Below are 20,516 nucleotides of genomic sequence, written 5' to 3' on the forward strand. Positions count from 1 at the left end.
GGGAAGCCCTTTTTTTTTTTTTTTTTTTAATATACTTTTGGCCACGTTGGGTCTTCGTTGCTGTGCGCGGGTTTTCTCTAGTTGCGGCGAGCGGGGGCTATTCTTCATTGCGGTGCACGGGCTTCTCATTGCAGTGGCTTCTCTTGTTGTGGAGCATAGGCTCTAGGCGCATGGGCTTCGGTAGTTGCAGCACGCGGACTCAGTAGTTGCGGCTCGTGGGCTCTGGAGCGCAGGCTCAGTAGTTGTGACACACTGGCTTAGTTGTTCCGTGGCATGTGGGATCTTCCCAGACCAGGGCTTGAAAATGTGTCCCCTGCATTGGCAGGTGGATTCTTAACCACTGTGCCACCGGGGAAGCCCCAAAGTGAACATTCTTACCCCATTTGTCAGATGAGAAAACTGAGGCTTGGAGTGGGAAATGAATCACAAAGATTCAAGCTCTGTTTGGTAAATCTGAAAGCGAGAAGGGTCACAGCATCCAGGAGAAAAATGGAGCTCAGGGGCCTGGCTCTCCAGTGGAGGTACCGCCAAGGGGCACTTGGATGGGCAGGAGCCGCTGCTCCCCAAGTCTCATGCACCCCAGTGCCTGGCCCGCAGCAGGTGCTCGGCGAGGGCTTGCCATGGCTTAGGGGTGCTTGGTGTGCGGCCCCCTTCTTGGGGATGACCATCACCGGGCTAAAGCCTTCTTGAGTTTGGGCTCCAGAGTCAGATGGACCTGAGCTCCCACCTCCAATCCTCTGCCACTGACCCTGTGACCTGGGACGAGTGCCTTTGCCTCTCAGTGAAGCCTCAGTTTCTTCATCAGTGAAGTGGGCTGTTGGGGACCCCCTACCTCTCAGCAGAAGGGCTGATGCAGCCCAAAAGCTCAGCCAATGGAGTCGTCTGGGGCTCAGGGAGGAACCTGAGGGGCCAAGTGGGATACAGGAGATTTGAGCTGGGAATTGAGTGGCTCTGAGCAGCTTCTCACATCCGTGTTCCCTTGAGGGCTTGGCTCCTTTCTGTGTCCTGGAAAGTTTCCTAACTTAGCACGGGTCCCACAGCCTGATGCCACCAGCCACTTGTCCTGCTGCTGCCCCAGTGGCGGTGAGACCCCTGCCATTTAATTCTAATGCCGTAACTGTCATCATGATAGCCCATCTCTCCATGTGGAGCACTTGTCACATGCTGGGCTCAACGCTTTCAACCTCCTCTTGTTGGCTCTGACGGCAGCCCTGTGATGGAGGAGGAAACCATGGCTCAGAGAGGGGAGTGCATTGACCGGGGTCACACAGCGACCACTTGGTGGGTGGACCCTTCTCTGCAAAGGCCAATGGCGGGAGAGAGCCCAGGTTCTTTGGGCCACGGTCAGGTCCACCAGGCCTGAGCTCAGGGTGGCGAAGAGCAAGCCCCATGAGCGGGGGGCTCAGCTGGCCCAGTCCCAGCCCGAACCCACCCTCTGTGGTCAGGAATCCACCATCCACTCCAGGTTCCTGAAGTCAGGCCTTACGGGCCTGAAGCTCCCCCCAGACCCCCAGGGGGCTCTTCTGCAGATGAAATAGCCCCAGAACTGCTCAGCCATCCTCCTGCCACCCCAGCACCCTGGCCCCTCTTAGTGCGGGGGCTGGGGGCACCGGGAGGGTGTAAGGAGCGAGGCCCGGGAGGCGGTTAGAGCCTGGTCAGCTGGGTGATCGTGGACACGGTTCCCTCTGTACCCCGGGACGCTGGGCGCTTTGCGAGGGTCTCCGGAATCTTGTGTATGAAGGGCTGGGTGCAGGGCTGGCAGCTGTAGTGGTGGCTCACAGGTCCGGTCCTTACCTACCCGTGGATGGCAGTCTGGTGTCCTGGGTCCTGGCGGGCGAGCCTGCACAGAAGGGTGCAGGGTGAGCGAGGCAGGCGGGGCCCCTACCAGCCGGTGCTCAGCCAACGAGGGTGGAAATAGTGAGCCAGGGAGGCTGGGCCACTGCCACCCCAAGGGGAGGGCTGTAGGGTTTGGGGCTCTGGGCACCTCGCTTCTTCTGGGTCAGGGCGAGGGGCTCCTGCAGCGCCCAGCACAGCCCAGACTGCCCGGGATTCTGGGCAGGAGGCCAGGCCTCCTTTCTGATGAAACTCAGGCCGGTCCTGGGGCCCAGCTCCCCTGCAGCTGGGCATTTATGGAGAGCAGGCATGGGGCGGGGTGGAGGGCGCTGGGTCCGCTCTCTTCCCTCCCCGACAGAGGCGTGGGATGCTCATCACAGCGACAGTGACCGTGGCACTCGGGCTCCGGTGCGTGTTACCACGTTACACCTGGTCTGCGGCAGCTCTGCTGGAGGACTCCGCTTTACACATGAGCCTGCCAGCCCCCCGTCCAAGGTCACCTGTCGCGTTAGTGCATCTGGGACCCAGCCCAGGTTATCTGGCCCAGGGCGGGTGCCCACCCTCCAGTCTCCATACCGCCCCTCATGGTGTCCATGGGCTGCTCCCTGGGCTCGGGGCCTGTGGGTCTCCATCGTCATTGACTTGCTGCCCGCAGGTCGCTTCGTGGGAGCCTGGAAGTCTCAGGAGCCTCCAGAGAGGGGAAGCAGCATGGCCACAGCAGGCAGCCCGAAGTCCCCCTGCCCCTCCCAGGGGCACCAGTGCATTTCCACAGGCTGCTGGAAGCTGCTCCAACAGTGCTGGCTGACCTCAGGGGCTGTGGTCCACGGGTCTGTTACAGGTCGGGGTGGGGAGTGATTTGGGGCTGGGGAGCTTGTGGCTCCCGGGGGATTAGAGAGGGCAGCTCTCCTCTCACCCAGCCCTCGGTGTGGCAGGCCCCTGTGGGTGGGAAACCCCACGGGCATTCAGTGCTCTTTTCTGCCCTCCCTGGTGCAGCCCTTCGCACTGGCACAGCCGGGTAGCGTCGCTGAGAGTGGCGGGAGGAGTCCTCTCCCCCTTCGGGGACAGGGCCGCTGAGGCCCAGACCAGGGAAGTGACGGGTCACGGAGGAGGGCGGCGGCAGACCCCTGGAATCCACGTCCCACAAGACCACCATGCTCTGCCATCTTTGCTACAGACAGCTGCCCCTCCTTGGGGATGCTGGGGTCACTGCCCCTGGAGTGGGGGAGTCAGGCTGCTGTGGGGCAGGGGGCTGCATCCTGGCCCACCAGCATGTTCTCTCCCTTCTCTGAAGAAGCTTTGCTGGGGGGGAGGGACATGACCAAATTAGGGATGCTGGCGGCTGCTGGGTGGGGACCAGATGGGAGGGAGGAATGGAGGTGGGAGGCTGAGAAGAGGCTGGCACAGCCCTGGGCTGGGGTGGGGGACTCCGGGCCGGCCCTGGACAGTGTTCTCGTGCTCTCCAGGGAGCCTGGATGGGTGGGACTGCCGGTAGGGCACAGAATGGGGATCCAGGAGGGGAGTTCCGGTCTGGGATGGGGGTCCCTTTGGGCCACTTGGAGCATGAGGGGTCCCTGGGCTGTCAAGAGGAGCCAGAAGCCTGGAGGGAGGGGTGCAGGGTGCACATGCCGCCCCCCAGAGAGCACGTGAGGAGGCCACGGAGGCAGGGACTTGGAGAACCCCAATACTTGGAGGCTGAGCAAAGACGGAGAGGCCTAGGGCCTGGGGAGGAGCTGTCTGAGGGGGGCTGCACTTCTGGAAGGTGTACAGTCAGTGATGTCAGGACTGATGGGAGGGTGGGATTCAGTGACAAGGGGATGCTGGCGGCCAGGTCCCAACAGCCCCCAGTTCTCTTTTTGTGTGAATCAAACCGGAGGCCCCTTTGCTGATGGTTTTCCTGCAGTGGGGGTGGCAGAGGCACGGCCGACACGCAGCCTTTGCCCCTGGAGATGGAAAGGGCCGGCAGGACAGCGGCTGGGGAGGGGGGCAAGGGCTCGCACGCAGGGTGCCCTCCACTGCTCCTGCTGCCGCCAGCGCCTCTGTGGGCCGCAGCCCCTGCTTTCTGTGCCCACCGTGTTTGAGCTGAGCTTCAATCAGGAGAGAGGTATTTTGCTTTAGGGAAATCAAAATCAGACTCAACATTTATCCTGGGCTCCAGGGACCGGCTCTCGTGTTCGCTCCTGGCAGACAAGAGCTGCGGGGAAAGGAGGGCGGCACGGGAACGCGGCTCTGTGGGTGGAGGGGAGCAGGGGGCCCTGGGGGCACCCCTGCCACAGCAGGGGTGGGTGAAGGCTGGGCCGGGGGCAGGGGCTGGGCCCCCCTCTCCACGCTGAGCCCCCAGAAGGCTCCCTCCCGCTCTGCTGCCCCCAGCTCTCTGGGGAAGTCAGCAGGAGGGGAGTAGAGCTCAGCCCCCTGCTAAGCTGGGAATTTTCTATCCACCTCTCGAGAAACCCTCCCGGTGACTCTGCTAGGTCGGAGCTTGTACCCCATCCTTCAGATGAGGACTCTGAGGTTCAGAGAGGCTAAGTAACTTGTTTGGAGCAACCCAGTCTACAAGTGATCAAGACAGGTCTTAAATACTGATTTCCTAATGAGCCTGGGCACCCCAGTCCTGGAGGCGAGCTGGAGAGAGGCAGCTTGTTTTTAAAATTGGCCGAAGCCAGTTGTAATTGTGAAGGTAAACATGTTGTGAGAAACATGTTTCAGGATGTGTTCCCAATCCAGCCAAGTGGCTTGGTGTTGATGTGGGAATCAACAGGACACTGGGCTGGGCTCTGAGGGTGATGCTAGGAGAAGCGCCTTGACCCCTGGGGGCTTAGCGTCCAGCTGGGAAGGTGAGGGGGAAAAAAGGGCTTCTACTGAGCGCTCGCTGGGTGCCAGACATCACACCAAGCGCTTCAAGTCCATCCTCCTCCTCTAAGAGACAGTCTGTTTGTCCCATTTTACAGATGAACAAACCAAGGCTCAGAGGTGTGGGGTCATTCACCCAAGACCGCACAACCAGAGCCCTCCCTGTGGCCCACCCTACTTTACCGATGTCCTGTTACCCCCTTTCCCCAGCTTGGCCCCGGCAGGCAGTGCCCCGTCTGATCCTCTGTTGTACACTTGATGAGAAGACAGACTACATGTAAAACAGTGAGTCCCACATATGAGAGGAGTTCCCAAACGGGGCTTGGGAGGGCTTCCTAGAAAAGGGACATCCCAGCTGGGACTTGAAATGTGTGTAGGGCTTACAGGTAGCAGAGGTGAGGGCATGTGTTCTGGGCAGAAGGAACAGAGGTACAGAGGGCTGGAGGTGGGACCAGTTAGAGGAGCTTGAGGGGGTCACAGGGTTGGGGGAAGGCGGGAGAGCAGGGGCCAGTAGCGCTGAAAATGACCTTCATTCGTGCTGGGCCTGGACCCACCGAGTGCTTGGTGGATGCTTGTTAATTGCACACTCGCATGTCGGCTCTGGGAGATGGAGCGATGGGACCAATCTGGGAGCCTGAGCCTGTCGCTCTAGTATCTGGGTGGAGGGCGGAAGCAGAGGGACCCCAGAACGGTCCCTCAGCCCCCTCCTCCCTCCTAGTGCCTGTGGTGGTCGGAGCTGCTAGGGGTGTGCCCCTGGGCAGGACCCTTGGCCCTTCCGGTGCTGTGAGGGGGGCACACAGGTGGTGGGCTGATGAGGACAAGCATTTCCCCCCAACTTTTTATTTTGAAAGATCAAGAGCAACACAAGTGCTGTGAGCACCTGTGTGTCCACATCTAGATTCACCAACTGTCAGCATTTTGCCACATTTGCTTCCTGTCTCTTTCTAAATATGTGTGTGTGTATTTCTGAACCTTTCCCAAGAGGCTGCAGGCATCCTGGTCGTCGCCCCTAAGTGCTTCAGGGCACACACCAAGGAAAAGGACATTCTCCCACATAACCTCCCTACCGTTCCTGCTCCTAAATAAACCAACAGTGAGCCCATCAGGGCATCCAACTGCCCGCCTGTAGGCAGCTTCCCCCAGCAGCCCCGTCGTAGCTGGTCTTTAACTCCAGATCCAGGACCCAATCCAGGCATTGCGAGTTGCATTTGATGGCCTTGTCTCTTCAGGTCTTTTTTCTGGAACAATCCCCTGCCTTTTTTACCTTTCGCACCCTGACTTATAAAAGTATCCTGGCCACTTGTCTTATGGAATGTCCCCCATTCTGCATTTGCCTGGTTATATCCTCATGATTAGACTCGGGGGGCTGGGGTTTGGATGCAGGACTGCCTGACCTTTGGGGAGGGGCTGGGGGCAGGTGACCAGCCCCCCTGAGACCTGCCTGCTGCCTGCCCCCCCTCCAAGACCCTCCCAGATCCTCCAGGGCTCCGGGCAGTCAAGCAGTGGTAGCTGCTGGGCCTGGGACGGTGCCAGGGGATACCTGTTTCCTAAAGGTTAATTCGCTTAAAGCACGGGGCAGGGCCTGTCTGCCCCTCCCCAGCTCACAGCTTGGCTGCCTGCTGACCACACAGTGTCCTGTGATGGGACCATTCTAATGGGGCAGGGGACAGCCAAACATGTCTGCATCCTAGGAGCTTGTTGGGTGCAGGGGCTGGTGAGGGGCACAGGGGAGCCTGGAGGCTGAGAGGCCCTGGGGGGAGGCTGCTGGGGGACGGGGCGTGGGTGTGTGGTCAGGAGAGGGTTGGGACTTCTGAGCTGGGGGATTCCAGGGCAGCCTTCTCTGACCCTGGGAGGCTTCCCCTAAAGTCAGCAGTGGACCAGCCGCCTGAGCCCTTGCTACCCAGCTCCTGCCGTTTATATCACATGACGCCAAGGTCATACAAGGTCATGCAGCTCCTTGGCTTACTCAAGGTGGGTGGGGGGGGGGGCATCAACTTGGACATCCATCCTGGGTTCTGGAGGCACAGTCCTGGCCCCTGGCTCCACCCAGTCACCTTGGGTGACTTCGGGCAAGTAAGCAGACCTGCCTGAGCCTCAGTCTCCTCATTGGGAAAATGGGGTCACACCTACCTGTGGGAGTCTTATGCCCGTGAAGAGCACCAAGCACTTTAATCTTCACAGCAAGCCCATTTGACAGATGAGGAAACTGAGGCTCAGAGAAGGGAAGTACTTAGCCCAAGGACACACAGCTAGGAAGCTGTGGTGCTAGGTTTAAACTCAGGCCGTCCAGTCTGGCTCCAGAGTATAATCCTCTAAGCTCCCAGCTGTGCTATGGTGGGACTCCTGTGTCTCCAGCTTGGGTTTTTAAGCATCAGCCCCTCAGCCCCTGCTGCCCTTCACTGCCAGGTGTTGGTGGCAGGTGTAGGGCAGCCCACCCTGAGTTAGACCATGGACACTTCCCTCTCCACCCCGCTGCTGGACTCCCTTCCCACCCGCTACCCTCTGCCAAAACTCTCTTGGAAAATTGCATTTTTTTACACCAGGTCTGGCTGTTCCCAGTAACCTACAGCTCTCACTGTTGCCTCGCTCTTTTTGTCAGCATCCTGCTTATGGACGGGGCTCTTCCTTAGCCTCTGATTGGGCTCGTGGGAGGAGAGCACCGACGAGCTTGCAGATGGCTGAGACACAGACCTGAGCTCAGACCCTCGCACTACCACTTCACGTCCTGCCCACTTTGTAACTTAGTTTCCCCATTTGCAGCCAGGGCAGAGTCACAGCTTCCGTGGGAGCACTGTCAGGGCAGCTGAGTCGAAGCACAGAGGCCCGCCCTGGTACAGATCGAGGCTCGCAGTGGGCACTCAGGACTTGGCAGCTGTTACGAGCTTGCTTTGAACAGTTTTTGAAAAGTGGCCTCAAGTGTGATCAGGCACAAATGGTGAGGTGGACCCCCTTGGGCCTCCCTCCTCACTTCTCTGGGAAGGGATGCCAGTTCCTTTATTCACCTGACCTGCACCCAACACCCACCTTCCTGTCCATTCGTTCTTTCATTCATTCATTCATTCTACAGGCCTGTATTGAGCACATCCGAGTGCCAGGCCCTGTGCTGGGGATTCAGGAGTTTTCACACCTGTTCTGATTGAATTCCCAGGACAGCTCGTGTGGCAGGTACTATAACAATCATTCCCACTTTACAAACGAGGAAACTGAGGCATGGGGAGCTGGAGGTGCTCTCTCAGTCACTCCCCGCCCCCTCTGCCCCGAGAATGAGTGAGGCCTTAGAGGTGGTTAGATATTCTTGTTCAGTGATTTGAGCGAAATGACTGGTTTTGTTCCAACCTGAACCGATTCAGTACTTTTCATAAAAAATCATTTTGTCGTTTGTTTCCTGATTCAATAAAGAATGACTGTTTGGGCTTGGCTGGAGGTTCAACTACTTTATACGGCTCATTCTAGCTTTTGGTGCACCGTTCTGTTCTCGTCTTGCCTATAAAAAGAACCCGGGACTGATGGCTCTGAGGGGCAGGAGGGATGGGTGGAGGAGGGGAAGGTGCTGGGTGCTGCCAGGGCCGAGGAGGGGGCTCAGCCTTTCTGCCCTGGCCCCCCGTGTGCAGGCAGGGCAGCTGAGAGCCTGGGGAAGCCAGTGACTTCTGTGACCATCCTGTCCCCAGGGATGCGAGACGGGGAGGAATTATGTCCTGCCTGCCCAGCCCAGGACTGCAGGGAGAGGCTAGCCTCTGCCCGCAAGAGGCTGATCTCGGCCGTCCTCCAGGCAGTGCGGTGGGCATCTGGAGGGGATGGGCCAGTGTTGTCCGCTGGGGGGTTAGACACAGAGCTCCTGACTGGGACTATTCACCGGGTGGGGTGGGAGTTGCAGACGCCTTCTTGTTCAGAGCTGGCTGGTGTCCAGACTTGGGTAGACTGGCTGTGGGCCGGGGTGGGGAGGGCAGGAAGGAGGCTCCCCTGTGTCTGTCTGTCCCCTAGGACACCTTCCTGAGCTAAAAGGCCACTTTTCTGTTTTCTTTTGCAGTTACCGAGAAGGAGGTCCAGCAGTGGTGAGTAGCTGCTTTTCCCCAAACTGTTGGGTGGGAGAGGGTGTGTTGGCTTTGTGTTGATGAGACGGCAGTCCAGCTGCCCAGGACAGCGGCAGTGGAGGACCCTCTGAGAGCAGCTTATCTACAAACCAGTCCAGGCAGCCTTTGTTCAGATTCCTTTGTTCACAGGAGACTGACATAGATCCAGTTGAACTGGGATGGGGGTGGGGTGGTGGTGACTCCTTGCCTTGTGTGGCATCTCTAAGGACCACCAGTGTTAATTTCAGACTCTGCTCATCCAAGGGAGGGTTTTGGACCAGAAACAAGTCAGGAGACTAGATCCCAGGCCCAGCTTTGTCCCTAAATTGTCCCGTGGCCTTGAGAAGTCTCTTCTCTAGAGTTCAGCCACCCTGTCTATAAAGTGATTGCTTAGAGTGGATCAAGGATGGCAGATAGGTTTCTTTTTGGATGCCGGCTCTAATCAATCCATAGTAGCTGCCTGGAGTGCTGTGTTAAGAAGGATTCTGAGGCTGTATATCATGGAGCAAACGGAAAGTATAGCATCATTAATGCCTGGAAGGTCTGGAATGGATTAGTTATGCCTGCCCCGGGGCAGAGAGGGGAGAGTGGTATACTGTCTGTCATTGTGGAATGTGGAGCAGACAGGGGAGACTCACACATGGTAAGGTGAACCTGAGTTGGGAGTAGGTGAGCGAGGAGGCAAGCTTGGAGACCTTCCAGAAAGTTTGGTGGCTTAGAAATGGACTCTGCTCCTACCTCTTCCTATCCAAGTGACCTCAAGTGATCCAACCCCCCCTCAGCCTCCGTTTCCCCACGTGTGTGACAGGAATGATGAGACATCAGGGCGACATTCCCTGTAAAGGTCCCAAGAGATGACAGCCTTGGCAGTGGTCTTCCGTCGACTGTTCAGATGGGGAGCTGAGGCCTACAGATGTGCCCTCCCTCACAGCAGGCCGCAGCAGGGCCCAGGCCACGAGACGTCTGGTGGAGCCCTGCTGGGGGCAGGGCCAGGCTCCCCAGGGGCCACTGCTTATACCTCCCTGTCCTTGAGTCCAGGTGGCAGAGAGGGAGAGTTGTGGCTGCCCTGCTTGGCTCTGCTGACCCCTTGCTGGAGACCCCGGCTAGGTGGGCAGGACCTGGGTGGTGAGCTGGCTGTGCCCCACAGGGGGAGTGGATGCAAAGGGAGCAGCTGCTACTCCCTTCTTCCTCCCCCACATCCTGGGACCCAACAGGTGGGCCTGACCTGCCTCTGACCTCATTTTCCACTTCCGCACTTCCCCAGGTGAGCGTTCCAGAAATACTGCTGCTTCTAGGTTTTTTTTTTTGGCTGCGTTGGGTCGTCGTTGCTGTGCGCAGGCTTTCTCTAGTTGCGGCGAGTGGGGGCTAATCTTCGTTGCCATGCACGGGCTTCTCATTGTGGTGGCTTCTCTTTGTTGTGGAGCACAGGCGCTAGGCACGCGGGTTTCAGTCGTTGCAGCACGCAGGCTCAGCAGTTGTGGCTCACGGGCTCTAGAGCGCAGGCTCAGTAGTTGTGGCATACGGTCTTGGTTGTTCCGTGGCATGTGGGATCTTCCTGGACCAGGGATCAGACCCGTGTCCCCTGTGTTGGCAGGCAGATTCTTAACCACTGTGCCACCAAGGAAGTCCCTGTTTCTAGGTCTTTATCTGTGAGGCTCTCCCTCCTGGATTGCCCTACCCGGCCTTCCCGAGCCTTTGTCACTCACTTTTCCCACCCTTCCTTTCGGGGCCATCTAAACTCCACTCTCCCAAGGCTTACCTAAGTCACCTCCTCCAGGAAGCCTTCCTGGATTCCTCGTCTGTACATAATCCCCCTCCTTCCCACATGGCAGCCAGAGGGGTCTTTGTTGAGCAAATATTTAACGATGCCAGGCTTCTGCTTAAACTCTCCCTGGACTCAGGTGAAGTCTGCACCTCTGGCATGGTCACGTGGTTACGAGGTCCAGCTCGGGCCAGCCTTGCTGTGCCGACCCCTCTGGCTGCCGTTTCCTCCTCTCCTCTGCCCTCTGCCCTCTGGCCTGCCCAAATTGCTATCTGTTCCCGAATTCACCTTACTTTCTGGGGCTTCCTGACCTTTGCCTGGGCTGTTCCCCCTTCTGGGAACACCCCTCCTCCTCTTTGCTTGGCCACCACCTCCTCACCCTCAGGCCTCCTTCCCTGAAACCTCCTGAGCCCCCAGCTTGAGTCAGGGGCCTCCTCTGACCTCCCACAGCCCAGTGTCACAGCTGGGGAGACACCAGGCACAAACAGGACACACCTGGGACAAACAGCAGTTACAGGTCTGCGTCCCCCTCCGCCTCCCCTCCTGGCCTTGAGGCCGGCTCTGCCCTGTTCACTGCTGTGTCCCCAGGGCCTGGCCACAGCAGGTGCTCAGCACCCATCTGTCGCCCCGAGGTGCTTCACGTACACATTGTCATCGACTCCTGGGCGCTGTCCCGGGGGCTGCCATGGTTTATCATCTCCATGGCGATGGGAGAACTAAGCTGAGGCTCAGAGAAGGTCAGAGCAGGGACGAGGACGAGGTCCGTCCTTGCGAGGCGGCAGATGCCTCCCCAGTGCTGCTGGGTGCTGGGTGCGCTCTCAGATGTGGCCTTGTTCATTTTGTCCTCGTAGTCACCCAGAGCGGGGTCCCACCATGGCATTCCCTAGACGAGGCTCCCGAGCCCCAGGAGGTGCAGGGCACACCTGAGCCCTGGCATCTTCCCCCGCTCCCCTGGGTCGTCCCCAGGAGAGACAGGAGGCAAAGTGGCCGGAAGGGATCCGGAACCAGGGCTTGAGCTGAGCAACCTTGGACAAGTTACTGGACTGCTCGGTGCCTCAGTTTCCCCATCTGGAAAGTGAGGGTAATAATCGTCAAGCTTTATAGGAATACTGTGAAGAATAAATGAGCTAATTCCTACACAGCGTCTGGAACAGAGCCTAGTAATAGGTTCTCTGTTTTGTTAATAATGCTAATACTACTAATAACACTGATCAGTATAACCATGGAGGGATCCTGAGATTGAGGGTCCTCTCCTCACTATGTAGATGGGGAAACTGAATCCCAAACAGGTGGAGGGATTTTTGTTCCTTCATCAAGCTGACATCTGAGCTATGACCTGGACAACAGGACTCAACCACAGAACAGCGTTCCAGGTGCAGGGAACGGCAAGGACAGAGGCTCAGCAGCGGGAAGGGGCTTGGTGTGTTTGAAGAACAACAGGGAGGCCAAGGAGGCCGGCCTGGAGGGGACAGTAGAAGCTTCTACAACAAAACCAGGGCCCTTGTGATGCCCAGTCCTTGCTGTAGGGGAACTCTCTCTAAAGAGCTTATAAAGAAAAAAGTAGATCTTTTCTCTGCCACAAAGTTCCATGGACCTCAAGTAAATGCCCTTTGATTCATTTTGGTGGTGCCTTTCTCTAACCCTCCTGGGTCAGCCCACCACCCACCTCACTGTTGTATCCTAGAATGGTTATAACCCACAGGGTGAAGGTAGACTAGGCATGGTTAAACAGCGACACTCATACCACCACTCTCCCCACCTGTGTCCACAGCAGACATCAGTAATGGATCACAGATTATGGCACTCTGGATCAGTCTCCTCCAGTGCTGTGGGCAGACCGTGTAATTATTCTTAGCACACGAAATGAACCAATTTGTAATCCCATGATGGGCCTACACGTCCCTGGTTCACTGGGACCATAACACAAGACTGCTGGGTTAGAGGCCAGATCCATGCAGCCCGCTATCCCCTCTGTCCTTTGCACAGGAAACAAACGGGACAATCACCTGCATCCCAAGTGCCCGGGCCCGTTTCAGAGGGACCCTTGCTCACCGCGGCCTCCAGCCATGCCCTTTCATGTCCTAAACGGCCCTCTGGCACCTGATAGCTGAGGTTCCTGAGCCCAGACTACCAGGGCAGCAAACAATTTAGCACCAAACCATCTGGGGTGGGATTGGGAAATGGGAGGGAGGGGCACGCGGAGAGCAGCGGGGTCGCAATGGACAGAGTTTTCCTATCCCACCTGTGACATGTGTGGGTGGATTCAGCCAGGGCGGCTTCAGTTTCCTCCTGTGTTTCTCTCTCTCTCTTGCTTAAAGCCCTTCGTGGCTTCTTACCGCACTTAGAATAAAGACCCAGCCCCTTTGCCTGGTCCTCGGGGCTCCCCAAGGTCTCTGGCCTCACCCTCTCCCCGGCTTACCAGGCACCAGCCACACTTACTGTCCCTCAGCCATGCCACGCTCCTTCCTACCTCAGGGCCTCCATCCTTGCTGTTCCCTCTGCTGTTCCCTCTGCCCCAGATCTTGGCATCTTCGCTGCAATGTCACCTCCTGGGAGAGGTCTGCACTGACCACTGTTTCTCCAGCCTGGTACAGGATCATCTTGTTTGGTGCTGACTTTCAGTAGCTGCTCCCCAGAATAGAAACCAGACCCAGGGGTCTTCTGTGACTCTGTGACTTGTCCTGGGCCACCCAGTGAGCAGAAGCAGAGCTGGGCACGTCCCAGGTCCTCCAGGAGAGCTGAGGCCCCAGGTGGTCAGGAGCGCAGACCAGGCCACAGGGATGTGATGCCCGAGCCGGGCCAGCTGGGCGCTCACCTCACACCCGGCTTCGTGCTGGACACCCATGGTGTCATCTCTGCTGCTCCTAGCTCTGTATTTGGCAGAGACAGGAGGAGGCTGGGGCGTCGGGAGGTGGGGCCAGTGTCAGGTCCACAGCCAGCCCGAGGCCCCTGCCCACCGGATCCCTTGTTCTTGACCAAGCTCCATTCACCACAATGGAAGATCGGGAACCTCGGTGGGGACTGACTAGGAAACTGTAGCAGGTCCCAGGCCCTTAAAGGCGACCGTGAAATTGTGATCACCTGAAGGGTGAAGGGAACGCCATCCCAAGGGGGAACAGCAGGGCACAAATAGTGCCCCAACACAGTTCCTGAAGAAAGTGGAGGGAAAAGAAGAGGGAGAGGAGGCTGGCCAGAGGCTAGAAGTGGGTGTGCTGGGGGTGATGGCATCACGGGTATTCTTTTTTTCTCTTACATTTTCTGTTTTGCAAGTTGTCTGTAATGCTTTTGTTACATTTATAATAACCAAATAACCCGATGGTACTGTAACAAAAATAGCGGGCAGAGGCAGGAGGAATCCTGCAGCCGCCTCCACAGGGCCAGCTGTCAATCCTGGACCCTCCGCCTCAGTCACAGCTGTGGGTAAGGAGGCCGCCACCAATGCCATGGGGTCAGTCCAGGAACAGCCCGTTTTACAGATGAAGAAACTGAGGCTCCGAGGGGGCTGAGACACTTGCCTGGGTCTCACAGCTGTGTGTGTGTGTGGAGTCTGGGTCCAGCTTGCTGGCCTCCATGGCCTGGGCTACGGAGGCTCAGCTCTGCTGGCTCTGGCTTTGGGAAACCCCACAGAGCTGAAGGCGGTGGAGGATGGGGGACGCGGTGAGGAGAGAGATGGGGGAGGGGAGAGGAGCAGGGAAGAGGCCTCATCCTCATGGATGTGTTCGAGCCCCTCCTCCAGGATCGTCTGAAGGCAGGTCTCCAGGGAGCTGGGAGGGGAATGCCAGGGGAAGGGAGGTGTTTGAAAAGATAATGGGAGAACAGTTTACCAGGGCCACTGTGGCAGTCCCTGATTGCAGCTGGGGGTTATGCTTTATTACTTACCCATCTATTTACTTCCCACTTTCCACACTGCAGAGAGTGGCATCTGCCGCACTTGACCCTGGCGGGGAGGGAGGTGGGCATGGAGGGCTATGCGAGGCTTGCTTCAAGCTGGGTCCCAGAGGACGAGGCTCTGTGGGAACTGCAAGCAGTGAATTCCAGAAAGTCCTAGCAGGCTGGTGCCTTTGGGGACCCAAGGCCCTGGCGGCGTTGGGGATGCTGGGGGCCACAGAGAACGGGATGCTGAGCTGGAGTTGGACCCGTGCCTCATGGCCAGCGTGCATTCATGCATTCACTCATCACTCATTCATTCATTAATTCACTCCCTCATTGCTGCCTCATGCCTTCATTCACTCATTCATTCATTCATCTGGTCACTTATTCACTCCCTCATTCATTCAGTCACTCATTTGCTCCTCATTCATTCAGTCAGTCACTCCTTCATTCATTCACTCCCTCATTCACTCCCTTACTCCTTCATTCATTCACTCACTCCCTCATTTGCTCACCCCCTCATTCATTCTCTCACTCTTTCACTAATTCATTCATCCGCTCATTCATTCCTTCACTCATTTGTTGGTTCATTCATTCCGTAAATCTTTACTGAGCACCTATTATGTGCCAGGCCCATGGCCAGCACTGGGGGCAGCAGGGACTGGGGGAGATGAGGTGCTGGAGTCCCCTGGGGGACACAGGCTGGCGCAGTGGCGGTTAGAGGCGGGGTGGGAAGCTTACAGGGAGGAAGCCCAGCGTTGAGTCGGGAGTGTTTTATAAGTGGCATTCAGCCTTCAGTGTTTTTATGAAGTGACAGATTTCTTTTTTTTTTCCCCTTTCCCTTTTAAAGAGGCTTAAGAATGCAGTTGTCAAATCTGGGACTTTTTTCTCTCGTCTCCACCCCGTCGTGGAGAGCTGGTTCCCAAGCACAGTCAACCGTGCCGAAAACCTGTGCTCTGGTGGCTGGAAACTGGGTGTGTGGAGCTCAGGAGCCGTGCCACGTCCCAGGCTCGGTTCCACAGCTTCTCCTCCCATCCGCAAAGAGAGTTGAGACCCCTGCTCTTGAACACGGTTGTGGGAGGGGTGGTCTCCATATAAATTCCTCAGAACGCTGTTTGTGCCTCACTCCCCCTCCCCGGCCTAACCTGCACCAGCAACAGTGCCAGGACTACTGCTGCTTCCACCCTTGGTCTGGAGTCAGGCAGAAGGCACTGAGGAAAGCAGGCCACGGAGGCTTCGGGCCTCGCTGGTGACTGGCCGCACACAGAGGCGGTGGCAGGGGTCCAGTTGTGGCTCCCCATTTGCTAACTGTGCAGCTCCAGTAGGTATTTACTGAGCACCTGCGGTGGGCCCTGCAGATTCGGGGTGAGCTAGAAGACGGGGTCCCTGCCCTGACGGACCCTGTGGTGCACTCCCTGGCCCAGGCATCATACAGGCTACAGGCACAGCTGCGAGGCCCAGGCCAGGGCCAGGGTGCTGTGAGTATATCAACCGGTGTGTGGGCTGGGGTCTTGGGTGGCCAGAGCGGGCTTCTCTAGGGGAGATGCACTGAAGCCAAGAAAAAAGGTGGGAAGGAGGAGGGGAAGGAGTGGGCCGGGCAAAAGAAATGCCGTGTGAAGGCCCTGTGACAGGAGACTTAACAGCCCCCAGCCTCAGTTTCCCCATCTGTACAATGGGCATAATAATCCTCCCCTCCTGGGCCTGTTGGGACGATTTGGTGAAATGGTGCCTGGAAATCACATAGCTCCGTGCCCGGCTCTCAGTAGGTCCCTGTTATTCAGAATTGCAGATCAGTGGAAGGCAGACACTGGGGAAGACCCTTTCCCCCGCTTTGTGGGGGTCCCCAGAGACCATCTAGCCCCGTGGTTCTCCACTGGAGTGATTCTGCTCTGGGGGGATATTTGGCACTGTCTGGAGACACTTTGGGTTGTCATAACCTGGGGCGGGCGTGCTCCTGGCATCTAGCAGGTGGAGGCCAGGGATGCCGCTAAACCACCGGACAGACCCCCATGACCAAGAATCATCTGACCCCAAATGTCAGTGGCGTGGGTGGAAAAACCCTGATCTAGCCTAAGTCACTTATTTTACCAGCAGGGAAACTGGGGGGCATTGCAGGGAAGGGGTTTGCTCGGGCCCCTCTCACAGTGAGACAGGATGGGCCAGGACTGGAGCACAGGGCAGGCCCCAGAGCAGGTTTCCAGGTAGCAGCGTGTCTGAAGGAGAGACGGGGTGAGGGCGGGGAGAGGGAGAGGCCCAGGCCTGTTGGAACCTGAGCCTGGGTCAGGGATGGGGCTGCAGTCACGTACATCTCTCAGTCATCCTGGGATAGAATTCTTGGGCAGGAACTCTGTTATTTTTAAAATTTTTATTTATTTTCTTTTAACGTTAAGGCAGCTACTATATTTTGAACAAGAAAGTGGCATAAGCAAGCGAGTGTCCCCCTAACATGCCAGCTCGTCCCCCACGGCACCCCACCGACCCCCAGCTTCCCCCGTGTTTTGGGAGAAAAGCACCTTTTCTCTGCCCAATCCTGTCATCCACTGTCACCCCTCTGCACAAGGCAGGCATGGCCTCGCCTGGTATCTGCTTAAAGTCCAAAAATTGTCCAGATGGCGCAGCTAAATGGCTGCATCTGGGGAGATGAAATTCATTCGGTCAGAGCTGAAGGCACCAGCTGACACAGGGCCACTGACCACTGATCCTGAATCAGAGAAAATGAACGGATTTGCCCAGATTTCCACAGGTGCTTCCATGTATGAACAAGTTCTGTAGCCACTTCCATTAAAATGTATTCTGATCAAACAATCTTGCAGACGAAAGCTCACCTAGCCTCAAGTCTACAACACAAAAGCAAGGAGAAAATGACAGATTTTCTGCTGCCATCACATCTGGAACCTTCACAAGGGGGGCCGGGGTGCACGAGGCCCCAGGGCACCGCTAGGCTGTCTGCTCCAGCAATTCCAGGTTCTGCCTCTGGGCCTCGAAGTTTGTCAGCCGGCCGGTTGTATGCCGTCCACACCGGGTCTCCCACAGACAGCCGCATGGGCTTCTCGTATTTCTTCCCGTCCGGTGTGAAACGGTGGTAAATCCCGGCAGGGAGAATGATCGTGTCTCCTTTCTCCACGATGGTCCGGATCCACCTGTCCTCTTTATCTCTCACGTCAAAGTACCCACTGCCATCCAAGATGACGCGAATCTTGTCATCCAGGTGTAAATGCTCCTTGTAAATCATCTTGATCTTTTCTTCGTAATTTGGCAGTTTGTCTCCGCCTATGGTTATTATGTCCATCCAGGAGTAGATTCTCTCTTTTCGGATCTTTTCTAATTCTGGATCATTCTCATATTTGTAAAGGACCCCGAGCCCGCGCAGCTGCTCCAGGCCGACCGGGCGCATGGGCTCCACGTGGTGGAGCCACGGCGGGTTGTCAGCCGAGTCGTCCATGTACCAGGCCTGCGCCGTGGCGGGGCCGGGGTCACTGCCGCCTGGCCCCAGACCTGCTCTGCGACCTGCTCAGGCTGGTCGCAAGAGCTCTGTTATTAAGCCGCAGCTCCCTTGGGTGCCTGCCGTGGGGTGTGGGTGGGGGTGTGTGCCTGGGTGAGTGTCCTGGCTCGGCCCACCACGGGGGCTGGGCTGCACCTCGGAATCGGACCATGGCAGGAAGTCCTGGCCTCAGAGCTGTGAGGACTTGAAGGGCAAATTTGGGGCCTGGGGCAAGTGGGGCGTCTGGGGCAGACCTACTCCTCTCCGCTCCAGCGAGGCAGGGCGCCCCCCATCTTCTGATGATGAACGATGGATGCGGTCATGCAATTTTGGGGAGCAGGCTCTTGGCTTTCCATGGGGCTGGGGCCAGTGCAGCCTGGCGAAGAGGGAGCCTGGGAGGCAGGAGTCCCGGGTGTGAGCCCTGTTTCTGCTGCTAACTTGCTGTGTGACCTTGGGCCAGTCTCTCTCCCTCTCTGGGCCCCAGTTCCCCATCAGTCCACAGAGGGGTGGGCATATATCTGCGGTGCTCTAAAACCATCTGCACGGAGTTCTCAGGTTCTGACCACGGTGCCCGGGGCTTAGGAAGAAGACGCCTGACACCTGGCCTCTCCCTCTCTCTGGGTGTTCATTCGTTCATTCATTCATTCAGCTCATTCATTGAGCTCACTGGACATTTACTGAGCCCCTGTTATGTGCCAGGTGTCAGGGCACCGGGAGTTCACTGTTGGGTGGAGGGCACAGCCTGGTGGCAAACATGACACAGCGTGGTTCACGCTGCGCTGGGGTCGTTCAAGGGATGGGGGGGCAGATGGGCAGGCACAGGGACCTGCAGGCCCAAAGGCCTGGCGGCTGCATGGCATGGCAAGCTCTAGAAAGTGCGGCAGGGTGTGGAATATGGGTGGCGTGGGGCGGTGAGGGTGTGTGGCCAGAGGAGGCGGGGCCGTCAGGCTGGAGCAAACCCTCATCGATTGGGCCCCCGAGGGGGTGGGCCTGCTGCTAATGGCACCAAGGGAGCTGGGGCCCCACAGTGACAGTGACAGTCTCTGCAGGGGAAACCAGATAGTCCCCCGGAGGCTCCCCACCGAGGCCAGCCTGCCTGTACCCACCTGCCCCCAATAAAGCTTCAGGGCCCCCCGCAGGTGCTCACAGCACCGACAGCTCCCGCTGCTGCGGCACCTGCACTGTCTTCCCTCCTAGGAGCCAGGCACCCGCAGGGGCCGGGCCTTGAGACGCCTCTGGGTGCCTTTTGTTCTCCCTTTATTGTTTTTAATAATCTTTTCAAATTACTCAAGTGACACACAGCCATTGTGGGGAAATGGGAGGCTCTGGGGGACACAAGGGGAAGCGATGGCCCCCCTCTGGCCTCCAGAGCCGGCTGTGCCCCCCTGTGGTCATCACGGTCTGGCGCCGGGCCTGTTCCCTCCTCCTGCCCAGGGACCCGTCCTGCCCAGGGGCCTGGGGTCATGGACCAGATCTTGGCTCTGAAACGCTCCTCTCTGGCTCTGCGTCCTGGCCCAGATGTGAAGGTTTGAGTCTGGAACACCCAGCTGGGAAGGAGGCTTCAAGGGGAGGGACCCGGAGGGGCCGAGTCCCTTTCTGGTACCTGCTGTGGGAGGGGCCCTGACCTCTGTGCCTCAGTGCCTTCATCTGTGAAATGGGGATCACTGAACCCACTGAGCAGGGCTGAGTGGCGACTGCAGGAGGAACCGCCCACGAAGGCTTAGGCCAGTGCCCGGCATGGGGCTGTTGTCAGAGGTGCAGGTGGTGGCAAGATGGGGCAGCGATCCTGGTTACTGGGCCGGGACCGCCTCCCTGGGCCTCTGGCCCCTCGAGGTGCCCCAGGGGGTGGGTGGGGAGGCACGCACAGGCCCAGCCATTTTTTACAGCCTCATGCTTGCTGGGGGCACTGCGGGAGGGTGGGTGCCTACGGCAGCGCAACGCCACGCCCCACTCCATCTCCCAGCCTCGCCCTCACCCCTAAGGAACCGCTGACATGTTAGCAAGAGTCTTGTCTTGCTTTCTTTCTGACATCTGACCTTGATCACTTAGGCCTCAGAATTCCCAAGGCTCCCTACTTCCGGTGCCCTGCGTGTCCCTTCACCCAGCCTGGGCCCCTTAGCTTGTTCTCTGATGGGTGGAGGGACAGTGGCTTCTCCACATGCTCTCTGTGTATACGGCCCTCAGTCATGGCGCCACCAGCAACTTTCCCGGGATGTGACGGGAGAATGGCCCTGGGTAGACCAGAGAACAGTGGGGCTGGTGGGGGAGGGGACGTCTTCAGTGAGCCCGTGTCTCTGAGCATCTGGCCCCATCAGTGGTTACTTTGAACCCCACCTCGGCTCCAGTCTGGGCCGCAAGGACTTGCAGATCTCCCCGTCTCAAAGCCTCAGCTTCCTCATCTTTAAAATGGGCTTGGGACTTCCCTGGCGGCCCAGTGGTTAGGACTCCGCACTTTCACTGCTGGGGCCCAGGTTCAATCCCTGGTCCGGGAGCTAAGATCCCACAAGCCACGTGGCCAAAAAGGGCTTCATCATAGTACATTGCTCATAGGGCTGTTATGGGCGTTCCAGGAGAATCAGGTTTGCAAAGTTCCCAGCAGACAGTGGTCCAGCAGAGGTAGCAGCTGGTAGCTGATAATAGCTGACCCCTCTCT

General features: G+C 57.9%; 1 protein-coding gene and 1 pseudogene across 1 annotated transcript in view; one reads left to right on the forward strand and one right to left on the reverse strand.

Annotated features, from left to right (window-relative positions):
- NCS1 (neuronal calcium sensor 1) overlaps positions 1-20,516 on the forward strand; it is a 61,224-nt gene that overhangs the window by 15,257 nt on the left and 25,451 nt on the right. Inside the window, exon 2 of the mRNA XM_029203783.1 lies at positions 8,708-8,732. Within this exon, the coding sequence (XP_029059616.1) occupies positions 8,708-8,732 (25 nt within the window). The remainder of the gene's footprint in view (positions 1-8,707; positions 8,733-20,516) is intronic.
- On the reverse strand, positions 17,205-18,035 carry LOC114883860 (annotated as a pseudogene).

This window comes from Monodon monoceros, unplaced genomic scaffold (genome assembly GCF_005190385.1).
Source record: "Monodon monoceros isolate NGI ecotype Baffin Bay Population unplaced genomic scaffold, NGI_Narwhal_1 Super_Scaffold_5, whole genome shotgun sequence".
NCBI classification, from domain to species: domain Eukaryota; kingdom Metazoa; phylum Chordata; class Mammalia; order Artiodactyla; family Monodontidae; genus Monodon; species Monodon monoceros.